At 42.9% G+C, this 19,666-nt stretch overlaps 1 protein-coding gene across 4 annotated transcripts in view; it reads right to left on the reverse strand.

Annotated features, from left to right (window-relative positions):
- uacab (uveal autoantigen with coiled-coil domains and ankyrin repeats b) overlaps positions 1-19,666 on the reverse strand; it is a 48,460-nt gene that overhangs the window by 10,190 nt on the left and 18,604 nt on the right. For 2 of the 4 annotated variants that reach the window (XM_058088957.1, XM_058088960.1), the window contains exons 3-14: positions 16,419-16,507; positions 14,726-14,790; positions 11,705-11,762; positions 11,097-11,167; positions 10,769-10,875; positions 9,873-10,054; positions 9,738-9,775; positions 8,984-9,040; positions 7,221-7,328; positions 4,272-4,304; positions 2,184-2,273; positions 2,059-2,089 (exon numbers count right to left, since the gene is read on the reverse strand). In XM_058088957.1, the coding sequence (XP_057944940.1) occupies positions 2,059-2,089; positions 2,184-2,273; positions 4,272-4,304; positions 7,221-7,328; positions 8,984-9,040; positions 9,738-9,775; positions 9,873-10,054; positions 10,769-10,875; positions 11,097-11,167; positions 11,705-11,762; positions 14,726-14,790; positions 16,419-16,507 (929 nt within the window). The remainder of the gene's footprint in view (positions 1-2,058; positions 2,090-2,183; positions 2,274-4,271; positions 4,305-7,220; positions 7,329-8,983; positions 9,041-9,737; positions 9,776-9,872; positions 10,055-10,768; positions 10,876-11,096; positions 11,168-11,704; positions 11,763-14,725; positions 14,791-16,418; positions 16,508-19,666) is intronic. The other 2 variants (XM_058088958.1, XM_058088959.1) reach the window with 2 other exon arrangements.

Below are 19,666 nucleotides of genomic sequence, written 5' to 3' on the forward strand. Positions count from 1 at the left end.
TACTAACCCTAACCCTAACCCTAACCCAATGTACTAACCCTAACCCTAACCCTAACCCAATGTACTAACCCTAACCCTAACCCTAACCCAATGTACTAACCCTAACCCTAACCCTAACCCTAATATAATTCACAATTCATAAGTCGTAATATGTCGGTCAAAATACCTAGAGTACGACGCATACTTTATACACACAGTTCATGTATTTACTGTCAAACATGACCGATGCACAAGAAATAAAAATGGTGATACAAAAAACAACGCAGCCGAAGTCAAGGCAACGTATTAGAAATGTTTTTTTTAGAAATGGCGGCCCAGGGGCATGTGCGGCCCGCTGCTGTTTTTCATGAGTACGTAGCACATTAAAAAACAATAAATGAAAAAACTCTGCGCTAATTTGACAGGAATAAAGTAAAAATGTTGAGTTAATTAGGGATGCCACAGATTGGTATCAGCCGATTTCCCATGAAACTCAACATTGGTACATGTTTGTATATTTCTAAAGGGATGACATTTCAGTGTTAAGTTGCTGTGTGATGAGATTAATGTTTTTTTTTTTTGTCAGACGAAAGCGTGAGTCGCAGTTTCCAACGTGTTGAGAAGCTGCTAAGTTTATTCAGAGCTCACGATTGGCTCCTGTCAAATAAAGAGCTGCCCCGTCCTCACCGACCCGCGCATGCTACAGTTTGTCATTTTATGACATGGACACGTGTGGCTAGCACACCGGTGCGGTTTACATGTGAACAAATGTGTTTTTTCCTCTGAATGTAGTGGGTGGAGCTTACATACCGGCGTTTACGGGAACATCATTTAGTAGCATAAAGGCGAAATATTAAAGAAAAAAAGATGCAATGTTTTTATCGTCATAAAATTATGTATAATAAGGCAACATATTAGAAATGTTTTCACAATGGGAACATTATCCAATTCATCCAATCATGAATTAATAGTTTAAGAAACAAAAGTGTAGAAAACACGCCTTTTTATAGTGGAGTTCATGACGCAAATCAAAGCATAACTGGCTGCTACAAGTGATGGGATAAGTTTATTATTAGATATAATATAGATATATATATATATCTTACTGCTGACTTGGTTTATTCTAACAAAGATGAACGCCGCATCTCCATGTGTAGTTTGAGAGGTCTATTCACCATGTACCGTATTTTCCGCACTATAAGGCGCACCTAAAATCTGATTTTTTTAAAAAAAAAGCTGACTATGCGCCTTATAATCCGGTGCGCCTTATATGTATATGGATCAATATTGAGCCGCGACAGGTCTCGCAACTTACGGTAAGCAGCCACCGACTCCATTTTTCCCGTAGAAGAAGAAGTGCGCTGTGCATACCGGGAAATATTAAACAACGATTCACTTTCATTTGTGCGTTTGTATAAAGACCCTGAAATGGCTCCTATTAAGAGACACGCTTACAACGCAGCGTTTAAACTCAAGGCGATCAGTCACGCAGTAGAACACGGAAATAGAGCAGCAGCAAGAGAGTTTAACATGAATGAATGGATGGTGCGGAAGTGGAGGAAGCTGGGAGCTGCGCCAAGTAAAGAAGACTAAACAAAGATGGCTTTACCTCAGAGAAAATAATAAAACAGCTCTTTATTCATTTTGGGAGTGAATGGAGTTGTGGAAAGCTTGCTTGTTATCTGTTAATAAAGTTTGACTGACCTATCTGACTGTTTTGTTGACATTCCCTTTAGCGCGGCACCATCTAATGGTCGCATAACGTAACTACAGCCTCTACTGTAGCGCCTTATAATGCGGTGCGCCGTATGTATGGAAAAAGTTTTAAAATATATCATTCATTGAAGGTGCGCCTTATAACACGGTGCGCCGTATAGCGCGGAAAATACGGTAATGTTCACCGCGGGGGAGCGAGAGCCAATCAGGAGAGGGGTTGAATGTCAACCGACCGATGTCACATGACATGTATAAAGTGACGTTAATGCGATCCCTCTAAACTGCCTTCGACTGATTTAGATTTGCGTGATTTGACATCATTGATGAAATGGCGGCACTTCAAGAAAAGGAAAGTCAGCCAACCTTTGATCACCGACTGGCCGCTGTATTCCCCCTGAGAATGAAAGAAACGACAGCATTTGAACACAACATGTACACGATCATTCCCATTCCGCTTCCTATGAAATGATCTGCACGCAGCCACGGACCATGGTGCTTTTCAGCTGGACCTTGACCGTCTCCGAGCCTCGCGACCCTTCTCGCTCTTTGGCGCTAAGTAACACCTTTAAATGCTCCTTCTGATGCAATGAAAAGAACAAAAAGAACAAAATCAGCACGCAAAGGAATGAGACTAGCAACCTAAACAACAGTTTGGCTTTCCAACTGGTGAGGTGAACAAAGAAATGAGAAAACTAAAAATAAAGTAGGATTCTGTCTTTATAAATGGAATGTTGTTTTAGTTAGATCAGGGGTGCTCACACTTTTTCAGCATGCGAGCTACTTTTAAAATGACCGAGTCAAAATGATCTACCCACTACAAAAATGCAAAACATCTATTTATTTTCAAATGTATTGAGGATTATTTGTACGTACAATGTATGTTGATGTACCTTACATAACCAAATGAGCCAATATTGCAAAACACACATAATTAACTATTAACATTTTTTGTAATTACCTGAGTTTACTTTGATGACTTGCACTGAATTGAACCAGCCAGGGATGCATAGTCCGGACAGTAGCTGCTGATAGCCAGCCTCAAGCACACTTCCAAATGTTTATCAGTCATGGATAATATCCGTATCATAATATCCGTATAATATTCCATATCCGTATGGAAGTGATATGTTTTTTGCCTTTTTACTTGGTCCAGTTTTTGCCTTTTTACTTGGTCCAGCTCCTTCACTCATTTTAGTGACCATAAACTTTAGCGAGGGCTTAAAATCTGACGCAATTCGCCGACTAGCTTAGCACTTTGCATCGTTGTTTACGCATGAGCGGTGACCTAAAGGTCAAAATTCAGTTGTCATCTGACTGGTTGTCCTGTATGTCAATCAAGTAACGGGGATGGATGATAGGCTGACATCGTAAGTTCTGCTGCACTTAGAGACGTTGTTTGATTTGATTGGTCGCCCGAAGGGCAACATTCAGTTGTCATCTGAATGGCTGCCCTGTATGTCAATCAAGTGACGGCATTGATGCTGGGATGATATTTTTTTAATGTCACGCCGCGATCGACCAGCGATCGACCAGTACCACCTCCGCGATCGACCGGTAGATTGCGATCGACTTAATGAGCACCCCTGAGTTAGAGCATAGAGAACGACTCTCTGAATACATTATTAACATTAGAGCCTTCTAAACATGGAATAACACCCCTATAGTCACCTTTACACTCCCAATGTAGTAGATAAAATCAAAGAAAGTAAGCAATTTAAGTCGAATTATAATAATAATATAATAATGCTTTTATTTTTCCCAATATTTTCATGCCTGTAGCCGAGAGCAACAGAGCCGCCTGAACGCCACGTTTGACGGGCTTCCTTCAGCCGGCTTGCTGAAGTCTCATTAATCATCATTTTTTAGTTCTTCGTTTTTATTGTAATTTGTTCTATTTTTTATACTTTTATTGCTTTGTTTCTTGTTTTTAATATTTTAATATCTATTTTATTATTTTATTTCTTAAATGCTCTTTTAGTTTTGGATTATTACTTTTTATTTTTACTAGTCTGTGCAGCACTTTGGAAACTCTGTTTATAAAATGTGCTATATAAATAAAGTGGATTGGATGTCGGCTATCTTTTACCCAACAGCAGCAGCCTGGATGGCTCCCATTTGCCACCTTAGCTGCCCTGCAAGGTGCCTGGTGTAAACAACAATGACGTATTAAACAGTAAAGGGTGTCATCCTGAGTCTTCTGTGATATAAAAGAGTATGCGGTATATTGTTCAAGAAAATGCCCTTTAGGCTGAAAATCAGCCATTACTCTTGGTTCTTACCAAGAGCAGCAAACCACAAGGAGGTAGAGCAGCTATAAAGTAGACGCTCCAGTATTGTATCAAACGTCCTGAATAGTGCCAGGATGGACAGGTTGGTGATCCCTGCTTGAGGCGACTATGCCTTTCTAACTCCCTGGTGGCTTTCCCACCTGAAATTTGGGCCAATGTCACGCATGAACCTCCCCGTTTTTCAAGGTCACCAATACGATGTTTCACATCGACGTAAATGTCATTCTGGCATGACATCGTCAACACGTACAAAAGTACTTTGATAGCCTGCAGTGTTTGTGTTTGTACCTCCTTGTGGGTGTCTTCTATCGTTTTCTTTTCCTGCAAAAAGAAAGAAAAATCATCAAGTCAAGTGATGGACGTTTCAGCAGAACCTGGAACATTTCTATTTTTGAAAAAAAAAAACACTCAGTACGACTGTGTACAGGAGGTATCGTTTTACAGCGATATAACATTCCGTGGTTACAAACGTGCTTCCATAAATTAAAACTGATTTGATCAGTAAACACGAAACATACTGGACCAGGGCTCTACATTAAAAACCAAAATGACTTGCCCATGAGGAATCCTTAAGGTGAGAACTACTTGCCTGAACTTGCCCCATGTAAGATGAAAAGACTGCCATAATGATATCATATATGAATATATGCTGATAATTCATCAGACAATAGTACTGATGCATTGTATTTGGAGGAATGTCTGAACATTTGTGGAGATGTATGTTAACATGGCAAGCCATGCTACCTTACACATGGTAGTCGTAGTAAGCAGTGATATTTAGAAGTTGTGCACCACAATGAAACATTATTGAATAGACACATTTGTGTACTAGTAAAGTGTTTTTAATCCAGAAAAAAATGCTCAATGGTCAAACAATAATTTGTGAAGCAAAGGTGATAAAAATCCACAGAGAAATGAAACCGCTAGATTTTGTAGCTTGTGCAAAATCAGCACTTGGTATTGGATCTAATGGGTGGTGTTTCATTGTGACCACTTCAAATTGTCACAGCAATGTGATTCACTCACCTGTGCCATCATTTGATTTGCTAACCGCTAATAAAATACTTGTTTAGGAGGCACTGCTTCATCACTTTTTGCTGTTTTCCTTCACAAGTTGTTGAAGAATTAGACGATGTTGGCAGGGACGCCATGATAGATGTTTTCCTAGTAAAACGATCGCTGATTGGTTGATCGCGAACAAGAACGGGTGTGGGTAAAACGCGGATTGTGGATTACGGACCGCGGCCTAAAAAAACGATTCTGATTGGTCCATTTCAAGATTTGCAAGGATTGGTTTGCAAATTACCACCGGAATTACGCAGTCCGTGTTTTACCAACACCCAACAAGAACCGCTTTAAAAAAAACTCTTGGCAGTACGGCATGCTAAAGTACACTTGCCCGACGGGAATATTAATGATTGGATTTACTTGCCCCAATTTTGTTTTAACTTGCCCTTATTGTCGAGCCCTGTGGACAGTTTGTAAGAATACGACTGACTGGGCAACACAGCCAGCTGAAAAGAATAAAGCTGTTTTTAGTTGCCCTTTTGGACTTTATGTCTCCCCAACATTACACCGGTTTTAAAGTCGCTGCATTGGCTCCCCGTCCGCTTCAGGATCCATTTTAAGATTCTCTTACTGGTTTTTAAATGTCTTAACGGCTTTGCCCCTTCTTATTTATCTGATCTGCTTTTACCATATCAACCCCCCCGCGGACCCTGCGGTCCTCCGGCACTGGCCTTTTAGCGAAACCAAAACCCAGAACAAAAACCCACGGTGAGGCAGCATTTAGCCACTATGGCCCCCACCTGTGGAACAGCCTGCCGGAGAGCCTCAGGACTGCGGAGACTGTTCATTCATTCATTTTCTACCGCTTTTCCTCACGAGGGTCGCGGGGGTGCTGGAGCCTATCCCAGCTGTCTTCGGGCGTAAGGCGGGGTACACCCTGGACTGGTGGCCAGCCAATCACAGGGCACATATAGACAAACAACCATTCACACTCACATTCATACCTATGGACAATTTGGAGTCGCTAATTAACCTAGCGTGTTTTTGGAATGTGGGAGGAAACCGGAGTACCCGGAGAAAACCCACGCATGCACGGGGAGAACATGCAAACTCCACACAGAGATGCCCGAGGGTGGGATTGAACCCTGGTCTCCTAGCTGTGAGGTCTGTGCGCTAACCCCTAGACCACCGTGTGCGGAGACTGTTGATATTTTTAAAAGAAGATTAAAGACGCACCTTTTTAATCAGGCTTTTAACTAATATTGTTAAGCTTTTATTATGTTTTCATCCTTTTAGTCCTATTTTATGTTCTTATTCTTCACCTTTTAACACCAGTGTTTTGTTTTTATCTTGTTAGTCCGATTTTATGCTCTTAATCTTCAGTTTTTAACTCCTGTGTTATGTTTTATCTTTTAGTCCTATTTTATGCTCTTAGTCTTTAGCTTCTAACTCCAGTGTTTCCTCAGGGGGGTCCTCCACACTGGGGGCTGTTTGGGTATGCTGAGGGGGTGCCATCCTTGGGTCCCTTCGACACGGCCGGCTGGGGGGTTCCTCCCTTTAATGTGGGGGTCCGCCCGTCTAACGGAGTCGGAGGGCCCGGGTGCTGGTCCTCCGATGGCACGGCCTGCAGCTCTTCCCAGTGTGGACGGCCCCAAAGGTGGCGTTTCCTTGTTCCTCAGTACCATGCCATGTCTCCCTACTGTGGGTGATTGTGTGCTTGCGTGTGTGTGTGTGTGGATGGGTGTGTGTGTGGGTGGATGGGTGTGTGTGGGGGGGGGGGGGGGGGGGTCTAGTATGGAGGGTGGGAAGGAGGGGCTTTTTTTTTTCTTCATTGTTTTCCTTTTTAATTGTGGTAATTGTTTTAATTCTGGAAAGCACTTTGTGTTGCATCTCCTTGCAGGAAAAGTGCTCTACAAATAAAGTTGATTTGATTTGATTAAGTGTGTGAAGGAAAAGGAAAGCCATCATCATGGAAGAGTGAGAAATCATTGCAGCCAATATTGGCCCCCAAGCCTGACTACCATCAAGGGGAAAGACTAGTGAATGCTAATGAATGCTAGAGGGGTCATGGAGTCTGTGCGCTGCTACAAGGAGATATATGAGGAGACGAGGAGGGGATGGACCCTTTCCTGTTCCTGCTATTCAGGTTCCTGTATTCATAGCCGTAGTAAACAGGAGTGCATGGCCATATCAACCACGCGGTCGACAAACAGCAAATAGAAACGTCACCTGAGTGAGCTGCTGTTGGAGCACGTTGACCTTATCCAGCAGAGCCCTCTGCTCCAGGTGGGATTTCCTCAGGCTTTCCTGCAGGGACTCGTTCTGCCTCTCCAAGTCCTGAAGCACAAATCCAAACCAAATATCTCATACCAGAAGGTTATACCAGAAGGTTACACGTCTACAACAAAAAGATACGATTCACTCAATACAGGGGTGTCAAAATGGCGGCCCAGGGGCATGTGCGGCCCGCTGCTGTTTTTTCATTCATACGTAGCACATTAAAAAACAATAAATGAAAAAATCTGCGCTAATTTGACAGGGGTACACGCACTTTTTCAACATGAAAGTCTTTGTTATATCTTTTACTGTAAAATATACTGGACATATAAAATCTAACCGTACTATACTAGATACTAATGATTAGTATTTCATAGTTTACTTCATAGTAGGTAATGAATGTATTTAATATAATTCACAATTCATAAGTCGTAATATGTCGGTCAAAATACCTAGAGTACGACGCATACTTTATACACACAGTTCATGTATTTACTGTCAAACATGACCGATGCACAAGAAATGAAAATGGTGATACAAAAAACAACGCAGCCAAAGTCAAGGCAACGTATTAGAAATGTTTTTTTTAGAAATGGCGGCCCAGGAACATGTGCGGCCCGCTGCTGTTTTTTCATGAGTACGTAGCACATGAAAAAACAATAAATGAAAAAAATCTGCGCTAATTTGACAGGAATAAAGTAAAAATGTTGAGTTAATTAGGGATGCCACAGATTGGTATCAGCCGATTTCCCATGAAACTCAACATTGGTACATGTTTGTATATTTCCAAGGGATGACATTTCAGTGTTAAGTTGCTGTGTGATGAGATTAATGTTTTTTTTTTGTCAGACGAAAGCGTGAGTCGGACTTAAGTAGTCGGTAATGAGCTCCAGCAGTTTCCAACGTGTTGAGAAGCTGCTAAGTTTATTCAGAGCTCATGATTGGCTCCTGTCAAATAAAGAGCTGCCCCGTCCTCACCGACCCGCGCATGCTACAGTTTGTCATTTTATGACGTGGACACGTGTGGCTAGCACACCGGTGCGGCTTACATTTTCCTCTGAATATAGTGGGTGGAGCTTATATACCGGAGTTTACGGGAACATCATTTAGTAGCATAAAGTTGAAATATTAAAGAAAAAAAGATGCAATGTTTTTATAGTCATAAAATTAGGTATAATAATTAGGGATGTCTGATATTGCCTTTTTGGGGGAAAACCGATATGCCGATATTGTCCAACTCTTAATTTCTGATACCAATATCAGCACAACACGTGTCGTATACAGCATTTTTTTAATATCAGTTTTCATGATCATGACAAAATCAGATACCGATAACCGATTATTTACCGATTATTTCTGATTTTATCGTAATTTTTGGAAATTTTGGTTGGGGAAAATAATTATAATTTTATGGAAATAAAGTGAAAATATTGTGGGAATAACGTCATACTATTATGAAAAGTTTACAATGATTTTTTTCAGAAGATGAAATATTTTGGGAGAAGAAAAACTGCATACGTGGGGGGGGGGGGTGCATATCAAATAGTAATACGCTTTTTCACCTAGGTATATGACAAAGCTGTCTTTTCTTGAAATAACTATATAGCTTCTTAGCACAGCCTGTACAAAATTGTCAAATTTCATCCTTTCATTTTCACGTTTGGACCCCCCCCCCCCCCCCACAGAGCAACGTGAACGTGTGAGACGATGCTTACATGTATGATGTGATCCCTTCTGTTTGACTCCATGGAGTCTGAGCGCTCCACCGACTGCTGAGGACAAGACGGACATCTTTAAAAGCCACCAAGTGGAGCACAAATCAAAAGTGAGACACAAACACTCTTTTCTGTGCATTCTAAAGATATACAAACAGCTAAAAATGCACATAATGGGACGCACCTATTCCGGCGAGTAAGGCCGCTATTAAAACACCTCCAACAAGGTTTTATGCTTTTATATCCAAGCTGTTAGCAAGGAGTAACATGAGCAGAACTTCCTGGGTGCATTGGAATGCTACACTTAGCATCAAAAGCAACACATGTAGCGCTACCTTTCCGGCGTGTAGTGTGGCGAGGTGTCACTACTCCGGTAAAGTAGTTCTTGTGTCTCCTAGTGTTAATAACAATGTCGCTGTAGCTTAGTTAATATGCAGGTCGCATTATGGAAATGGGGCGTCGGCCCTTTTTGGAGGCGCATCCCATTACGTGTATTCTTCGCGGCCTCTTTTCATCTGTTTTGATATCTTCAGAAGGCACAGAAAAGAGAAGACGTGTGCTCGCGTCTCACATAACGACTGTGAGAAAGCTCTACGGTTCTTTAGTGTTTGATGTGGAAGTAATGGCTGCTGTTATAAAGAGTTGGGATGAAGGTAAAAAGGAAGTGAAAATAGACGCAGTTTTATCACACTGATAGGCACAACATGGTGAGTAGTATAAGAATTATTAGAGTATTAGAATTCCGCCATGTTACCTGTCGCTTCCACTGTTCTATTTTTGCCGCCTCTTTATCTGCAAACAGAAATAATGATTGTGAAATTGAATCAAACAATGCAGTGAACGTGTGTGATTGCTAGCATTAGACGTCCACCAAAAACGGCCTCCTCACCTCTGCTGGCCTTGTCCAGGCAGATCTTCATCAACGCCACCAGCTCCTGGTTCTTGCTGAGGCGAGCGTAGTGGAAGGCGTCGTGGCCCAAGCTGTCCACTTCCTTCACGTCGGCGCCGTTCTTTAACAGCACTTCCACCGCGTCCTTGCAGCCGTACTCGCAACCCAGGATGAGCGCTGTTCTAAGGTTGGGAAAGAAAAGAGTGAAGCAGTGTTAATGTACACTGTACAAATACACACACACAAATACACAAACACACACACACACACACGAGGGTCTTCATGCACTCGGTACCATCTGATCTAACAACCTCCACAAACTGTCAACGTAGTAAATCTGCGTTCTTCTCGTTAATTTCACTATACGCAAGATGAGTAGTGAAATTGGTTTTGGTGTCGGGTTTTTTATGCAAGGTCAAATTCCAAATTGCCCCCCCTTTCCGGGCCCTGGAGGATAAAGAAGTCCTGCTGGCTTCCAGTCTGAGGACCACTCCAGGGTGTCATTGTGGTCAACACCACATATCATATTTACTAGAATGTGATTGGACAATATTCACATTGGAAGTCCTCCTGGACTTTGTGACCGTGTTGGGTTCCGGTGGGGGGGGGGGGGCTTAACAGACATTTTTCAAAAGCCGCCCGTCTCGGTACTGGCAATTTTTGATGATACTTCAAGGCGCACAGAATCTTGTGTCCTAGAGCTTCATAAACACGATACATGCCGACTTCTAGAGGTCGTGATGTAAACTAAAAACTTGTAAGTGTAGGTTAGGACCCCTTAAAAGTTATTAAAGATCTCCTTATTTGTTATGTGCGCGTGAAATGAAAGGTTCCGCCATATTTCCTGGCCAAGCGATGGAGATAACGTGTTGCATATCCACGTGGGAAGCTCCTACTTGTTTTGTTTGTCCCGGACGGAGATATCAGCCCCTCGCTCAACGAGAAGCTGACAGATGCGTGGATGGCACATCTGGGTTGCCAGCACCAGCGGAGTCCTGCCATCCTAAAGAACATAAGACACACGGGGGACAGCTGTGATGTAAGAGTGACGGGTAAAGTTCACAGCGGGTGTACAATTTAGCGAGTCTTTGCGCGGGTCAGACAGGATAACTGCTGGTGACCGCTGGAGAACACCAAATGCTTCCGACAAGTGGACAAGTGGACAAGTGGACAAGTGGACAAGTGGCAAATGGATGAAGGACTGAAGTGGAATCTCGCTCTTACAAAGTCGCTGGCGTTGACCGCAGCGCCGCTGTCGCAGAGAAGTTTCACGCTGGATGAGCAGCCCGCCATGACTGTGGAGAGAACAACCGAGTCCCATCATTCCACTCCATTTGCCCCAACAACAAAAACAAGTAACATGGAATTCAGTTCAAGATGATAATCAATCAATCAATCAATCAATCAATCAAAATGAACTTGGTCATTTTGCCTGCTTTGATATATTGACGTGTGTTTGTGTCCCCACCCTCCGTCTCTCCCACGCAGGCTGGATGACAAGAGCAGAGGGAGCCACCTGCCGTGGCCCAGCAAGGTGCACCGTATTGGGGCACACGCTCCGAGCGGTCGGCGTGGCGCCACGGAGGTCTCTGGCAAACCTTCTACACTTTTCAAGCGTGCAGCGCTGGCGTTTCTGATGAGGTTTTTTGTGTCCTCAATGCCCCCCCCGGCCCCATTGTGGAGCATTTGGTACATCTCGCAGGCAAAATGTCTTCCTCATTGGAGCGTTTTGTTTAGGATATTGGTTATCAGAGCTATTGATCTGATTGATCAGTATGATGTCATCATTCATCTTAGGGCAGAGAATGACTTACGATCCCACAAACACTCACCAGCATCATGGAGAGCCGTCCTTCCTTGGAGGTCCACGTTTCCAACCGGACAGTTGTGCTGTTGAAAGTGAGAGACAAGCTTACTCGCAGTGATAAACCATAAAACTACTCAATACTACAATACTACTGTAACAAGTATTCGTCTGGAAGATTCGTATGGAAGATGGCATGGCAGATTTGCGTTGTCCTGCAAGTCCCAACAAGATCTGCAGGTGGCAGCGTAGCATCATGACAAGCTAACGCCACACACGTTAAGAACACATCAAACATGAAAAAAGGCCTAAATCTTTTGCTTGGATAATGGACTGAGTGACGAATAAAATAATCATTCAGTTAACAGAGCCTTGTTTTTGAAAACCTTCATCCGCCCAAAGAAGGCTTTGCATGTTAAACCACTAATGATTGACTGTATAGTACATAATACTACTAATACTACTACTACTATAATTCCCTCTTATCGGCTTGATGACGTTATTTAAATAGCATAACACTAAAATATGAAAGATTGTCATTTTGTTAAAATGTGAAAAACAAACAAAACAACATTCATTCATTCATTTTCTACCGCTGGAGCCTATCCCAGCTGCCTTTGGGCAAGAGGCGGGGTACACCCTGGACTGGTCGCCAGCCAATCACAGGGCACATATAGACAAACAACCATTCACACTCACATTCATACCTATGGACAATTTGGAGTGGCTAATTAACCTAGCATGTTTTTGGAATGTGGGAGGAAACCGGAGTACCCGGAGAAAACCCACGCATGCACGGGGAGAACATGCAAACTTCACACAGAGATGGCCGAGGGTGGAATTGAACCCTGGTCTCCTAGCTGTGAGGTCTGTGTGCAAACCACTAGACCGCCGTGCGGCCCCAAAACAACATTAACATGGTAAATATTTGGGAAATTAGAGTGCAGAAAAAGCTACAATATTATGAGAATACAGCAAAAATATTATGGGAGAAAGTCATATTAGGAGATGGGCATTATTAAAAACAAATAGCTGTAATCTTACAGGAATAAAGTCCAAATATTCCGCGGAAAAAAAGGCATATTTATATGAGAAAAAAGTCAGACTTCAAGACACAATAATGAGGAAAAATTATGTCATTTTAGTAGCTGAAATAATAATATATAAAGTAGTTGAAATATTAAAGAAAAAAATGTGTTTTTTTTGTCATAATGAGAAATTATGAGAAACAAACAAAATACAACAGATGTCTGATATTGGCTTTTTAGCCGATAACCAGTATCGGTTGATGGTAGAGATACGTGTAACATCACGTGTATTTTTCTTGAGTAAAACTGCAAAGCAATTATTTGAGCGGCACAATACTACCTGCAATGTGTGGCAATGTCTGCAAATGCAATGTTTTTCTTACGTGCTCTACATCGGTTCTCAGCAAAGGGAAGATCCCGATACCAATATCACCTGATATCAGAGTTTTAGGCTGATATCGGGTCAATAATTATCAGTAGCTGATATTATTGGACATCCCTACAAAACACTAAGGACGTGCTGGACTATTACAAGAATAATGCTGTAATATCGATGTCATTGTGTCGGATCCATAAAACTGCCGTGGACCCGTCAATTGGAATGATCTGGGAATAATAATAATAATAATAATAATAATAACCCAAAAGCTGAAACTTTATTCCTAAAGTTGGCTTCACAGCTAAGATATAGCATGCTTTACCAATGTTTATACTGTAAATAGTGTCTTCCAGTTTTGTAGTGTCAGCTGAAAATGAGGCCAAGCGGGGCCATGACAGTTATGGCCGATGCATCCCAGTGACCATGTGCTACCGTGCTACTGGTCCACCTACTGCATAAAGACGAGGGCCAGCAGGCCTGGAGATGCGGTGTTGCTGGGTAAGCGTGACATCGAGTACCCCGAGCTGACTATAAAAACACACGGCTCTGTAGCAACAAGGGCCAAAAATGAGCATCATGCTCAGATGACCCTGTGTGGGGGGGGATCATGAAGAGCATCCGGGGGAGGGGGGGAATCCTACAGGACAAGTGGGAGCAGATGAGGTTAGACCCTTGGTGCTTGGGGCTGCTATGTCTGGAGCCATGACGGCACCCAGAAAGGAGGCGTAAGGCTTGTCAACGCTGCTGAAAATCCACCGCCACGGCCCTCAGCGCCATTAGAGGGCGGCCACATTACGACTGGGGGCTGGGGGGGGGCAATGCTTGTAAACACACTCGTGCTTCAGTGCAGCCGGCCAAGCGGAGGTGCCGGCCAAGAGATATTTTGCTGTCAGTCATACGAACATTATGCATAAAATGTGGGAAATTGGATTGCCAAAAAAGCTAGAATATTATGACAAAACAGTCAAAATATGATGGGAATACAGTCATAATATTAAGACAAGAATATGTACAAGAATAAGGTGGAAATAGTCAAAAAATATAATCAAAAACGCAACAGAAATGGAATAAAAGTCTAAATATTAAAACAAAATATTAAGACAAAAATGTTATATTCTATTGAGGGAAAAGCTACTCTTTTATGAAAATGACTTTGTAATTTTATGAGAATGGATAACGAGTTAAAATTCATTCATTTTCTACCGCTTATCCTCACAAGGGTTGTGGGCGGGCTGGAGCCTATCCCAGCTGTCTTGGGTGAGAGGTGGGGTACACCCTGGACTGGTGGCCAGCCAATCACAGGGCACATATAGACAAACAACCATTCACACTCACATTCATACCTATGGACAATTTGGAGTCACCTAGCACTATTCCAAAAACCTGGCATGTTTTTGGAATGGGGGAGGAAAACCCGGGAACATGCAAATTCCACACAAAGATGCCCGAGGATGGATCATAATTTTGGAAAAAATTCGGTTGGAGAAAAAGTTATAATATTATGGAATTCAAGTCATAATATTACCGGAGCAAAATTACAAATGTTATTTGAAAGGAAAGTTAAAATATTTGGATTTTTTAAAAATAATAAAATCATCAATCACACTAGAAGACATTTGAGGGAAGAAGGGCCAAAGTTTACCTGAAGGAGCTTTTGCACACACAGTGAATGTCCATTTCTTGCAGCCAGATGGAGAGCATTTTTACCTGCAAGTATTGGAAGAGATATTATTATTATTATTATTATTATTATCATCAGGAAGAGAAAGCTGGAAATAGAAATGACGTAAATATTCGGGTATTCACACTGTCATGATCTCTTGTTGGCAAAGGCAAAAAAGCATATGCATATGTAGCTATTTTATGGGGTTTGAGCGATGGTCTTAAACTTTTGATGAGCTTATGAGCAGCCAATTTCGCTTTGGTTGCAATAAATTGCTTATGCAAAACTGTTTTTGTCTCACTCATTTCTTCTTTTTGCATTTTGAAGCTCTACTGAGAACCTCCTTAAAGGGGACCTATGATGCCTTTTCCACTTTTCTGACCTATAAATGTAAGAAATGAGGTTTGTGCATTTGGAAGTGAGCCCTTATATGGTCTGTAGTTAAGTGGGCGTGTCCGTGGAGTGGGCGTGTCCGGAGGCGGGCCGTGGGTGGATAAATGAAAACAGATAATGTTGGCAGGAAGCACAAATCCAAGGAAATACAACTGGAAAAGGTACAGATTCTGGAAACTCTACAAAGTGTCATTGGTTATTGTGTGGAGCTGCTCTACAGGAGACCACAACGCCATACGATGGCTGGAAACAGGAGCCTAATAGGTTCCCGTCAATATCCTACAGTGCAAAATGTTCAGTCTTGCAATTTTTCGGTTGGTGCTAAATGTCAGCATGTATTGGCGTGTATTCATGTATCGGCATGTATTAGCATGTATTGGCATGTATTAGCATGTATAGGCATGCATTAGCATGTATTAGCATGTATAGGCATGCATTAGCATGTATTGGCATGTATTGGCATGTATTCATGTATCGGCATGTATCGGCATGTATTGGCATGTATTCATGTATCGGCATGTATTAGCATGTATTGGCATGTATTAGCATGTATTGGCATGTATTCATGTATCGGCATGTATTAGCATGTATTGGCATGTATTAGCATGTATAGGCATGCATTGGCATGTATTCATGTATCGGCATGTATTAGCATGTATTGGCATGTATAGGCATGCATTGGCATGTATTGGCATGTATTCATGTATCGGCATGTATTAGCATGTATTAGCATGTATTGGCATGTATAGGCATGCATTGGCATGTATTGGCATGTATTGGCATGTATTGGCATGTATTCATGTATTGGCATGTATTCATGTATCGGCATGTATTGGCATGTATTCATGTATCGGCATGTATTAGCATGTATTGGCATCTATTAGCATGTATAGGCATGCATTGGCATGTATTGGCATGTATTCATGTATCGGCATGTATTAGCATGTATCGGCGTGTATTGGCGTGTATTGGCGTGTATTCATGTATCGGCATGTATTAGCATGTATTGGCATGTATTGGCATGCATTGGCATGTATTGGCATGTATTGGCGTGTATTCATGTATCGGCATGTATTAGCATGTATCGGCGTGTATTGGCGTGTATTCATGTATCGGCATGTATTAGCATGTATTGGCATGTATTGGCGTGTATTCATGTATCGGCATGTATTAGCATGTATTAGCATGTATCGGCATGTATTGGCATGTATAGGCATGTATATGCATGTATTCATGCTTGAATTGAAGTATATCAGGAGTCACCCAGCAGGCGCTTCACCTGTGGCATCCGTCGCCGTGACGTCAGCGTTGTGCGACAGTATGAGGTTGAGACAATCCAAGTGTCCGCGCGTTGCAGCCAGGTGGAACCTTTGAGAGACAGAAAGAAGGATCTGACATGGAAGAACGCTGGGATCATTTCACGACGGTAAACATTTGCCGCTGGCTGCCGGTTTGCCGAACGCTTGTGAGCAACTGAGCTCAGTCGGTAACACATCGACCGTTTATAGACTAGCCTCAAGGTATCTGCCAAGGCGACAGCGTGGCTGTCACCTCAACACCAACGTGGGTATTAAAAGCGGTGTTGATGGCTCAGAGGAGCTGGATCTTAAGGGAGCAGTGGACGGGCTGACCTCACCTCACAGGAAACAGAGAGAAGTCATGTGATGTAAATAGATGCGGCTGTAGACGGCGTATTCATTGCATCACATGCGTGTGATTTGGGTGTCTTTTCGACGGGCAGTCTGCAGGATACGGCGGCTGCTTTTAGCTCGTTCAATGCCACGGACCTAAGTATGCGTTTTTTATAAACATAACTTTCACTTTGCTGCCCCGACGTAAACAACCCAAAGGGCTTTTACATCAACATCAATTATGTACAAATATAACACCATCAACTACTTTTTCACAGTTGTAGCTGAACTGTGTGTGTACACGCGTGTGCATGCGTTCAAATTTCCCTGCAATGCGTAACCTTCTGCACGCTACACTCCTCCACACCCCTCAATCTCTCCAACACGTGCAAAAAGTCAGTGGCCAGTTGTGCAAAAAAAACGAAAATATGTCAAATACGTCAAATACATCTAATTTTAGAACACGCGAGCCATGCTGTGGGCAGATGAATTCATAATGAATATACATAACAAATGTCAGTGAGCATAATTCTTATGTAGCGTGAGATACTGCATAACGTCTAGTATACTAGATATGCTATCAAATGCGAGTACGCTAACGTCCGCGCATGCTGAGCAGCTGCGGCGAATAAAGAGACTAAGTGGAAATGTTTACGCAGCTGGAAGCCGTCGACATTTAGGAGATAAATGAATTAGCCGGACACAATGATGCTAATCCAGTGTGCAGAAAATGAAATTGATGGGTTAGCGGTTTGTAATTAGCGTCCCCCCCGAGAGGTCGGTAATAACCAGAGGTCAGCCACCACTCAACATTCCTTTTCCCGGCGTTTGCGGCAAGTGAAATAGCGTCGACACGTGTTGGTCTGTGTGTGGCACACTGAACTAAATGTAGACTTGCTGACGGCTGCAATTGTGGTTCATTTTTGTTTTGGGCCGAGCGAGCAACTGCCTGAGCTCTTTTCCTATTTGTTAATCCGCCATCCAGGCCCCCTGAAAAGTGTAGCGGTTGAGTTATTTAAATGGCGGCCTTTCGTGGACAATGCCACAAAAACATTGCAAGGAAAAGCCACAGACATGAACACGTGTCTCTCCCTTTGCCCTGCCTTCTGAAGATATAAAAAACGGCTAAACAGAGGCAGCTAAGCTAACCCTAACGGACTAAAAAGGCCTTCTGAAAAGACCTCCAAAGCTCCAACAAGGCTGTGTTTCCATAACGTGAGCTGCATATTAACGTGGTTATTATTATTGTTATGAACATTGTTACGCCCAAGAACTACGCCACCACCGCCTAACCTACTAGCCAGCTAGCCAGCTAGCATCTAGCGCAGGGGTGCTCATTAAGTTGATCGCGAGCTACCGGTCGATCGCGGAGGTGGTACTGGTCGATCGCTGGTCGATCGCGGCGTGACATTAAAAAAATATCATCCCAGCATCAATGCCGTCACTTGATTGACATACAGGGCAGCCATTCAGATGACAACTGAATGTTGCCCTTCGGGCGACCAATCAAATCAAACAACGTCTCTAAGTGCAGCAGAACTTACGATGTCAGCCTATCATCCATCCCCGTTACTTGATTGACATACAGGACAACCAGTCAGATGACAACTGAATTTTGACCTTTAGGTCACCGCTCATGCGTAAACAACGATGCAAAGTGCTAAGCTAGTCGGCGAATTGCGAGATTTTAAGCCCTCGCTAAAGTTTATGGTCACTAAAATGAGTGAAGGAGCTGGACCAAGTAAAAAGGCAAAAACTGGACCAAGTAAAAAGGCAAAAAACATATCACTTCCATACGGATATGGAATATTATACGGATATTATGATACGGATATTATCCATGACTGATAAACATTTGGAAGTGTGCTTGAGGCTGGCTATCAGCAGCTACTGTCCGGACTATGCATCCCTGGCTGGTTCAATTCAGTGCAAGTCATCAAAGTAAACTCAGGTAATTACAAAAAATGTTAATAGTTAATTATGTGTGTTTTGCAATATTGGCTCATTTGGTTATGTAAGGTACATCAACATACATTGTACGTACAAATAATCCTCAATACATTTGAAAATAAATAGATGTTTTGCATTTTTGTAGTGGGTAGATCATTTTGACTCGGTCATTTTAAAAGTAGCTCGCATGCTGAAAAAGTGTGAGCACCCCTGATCTAGCGTCACCATACGCTACGGTGATGCTAGGCATTGGAGCTGCCGCCACTGCTGCTGTTTTTGTGTTTTTGGCAAAGGTTGCTTTCTAGGTTGCTATGTGACATCAACGCACCCAGGAAGGAAGTAGGACACGTTATCATGAATGTACCCGTTACTACTCACAGCATGGATATTAAAGCATGAAACCTGGTTTGAGGTCATTGGCGGTGTTTAGTCGTTTTTTGAGTATTTTGGCATGAGAACCCAGCGGCACACCGGGGCTGCTCTAACAGTGTGTCCGACTACAGTGCACCTTTTAGGCTGTACCATGTGGCTCCACCCGCTTCATATACTGGTTCTACTGACCTCAAGGACACCACCCAAGGTGCTCTAACAGTGTGTCCAACTACAGTGCACCTTTTAGGCTGTACCAGGTGGCTCCACCTGCTTCATATACTGGTTCTACTGGCCTCTAGGGTGCCACCCAAGGCGCTCTAACAGTGTGTCCGACTACAGTGCACCTTTTAGGCTGTACCATGTGGCTCCACCTACTTCATATACTGGTTCTACTGACCTCAAGGACACCACCCAAGGTGCTCTAACAGTGTGTCCGACTACAGTGCACCTTTCTGGGGCCGTACCATGTGGCTCCACCTGCTTCATATACTGGTTCTACTGGCCTCTAGGGTGCCACCCAAGGCGCTCGAACAGTGTGTCCGACTACAGTGCACCTTTTAGGCTGTACCATGTG

Source organism: Doryrhamphus excisus, chromosome 12 (assembly GCF_030265055.1).
Source record: "Doryrhamphus excisus isolate RoL2022-K1 chromosome 12, RoL_Dexc_1.0, whole genome shotgun sequence".
NCBI lineage: Eukaryota > Metazoa > Chordata > Actinopteri > Syngnathiformes > Syngnathidae > Doryrhamphus > Doryrhamphus excisus.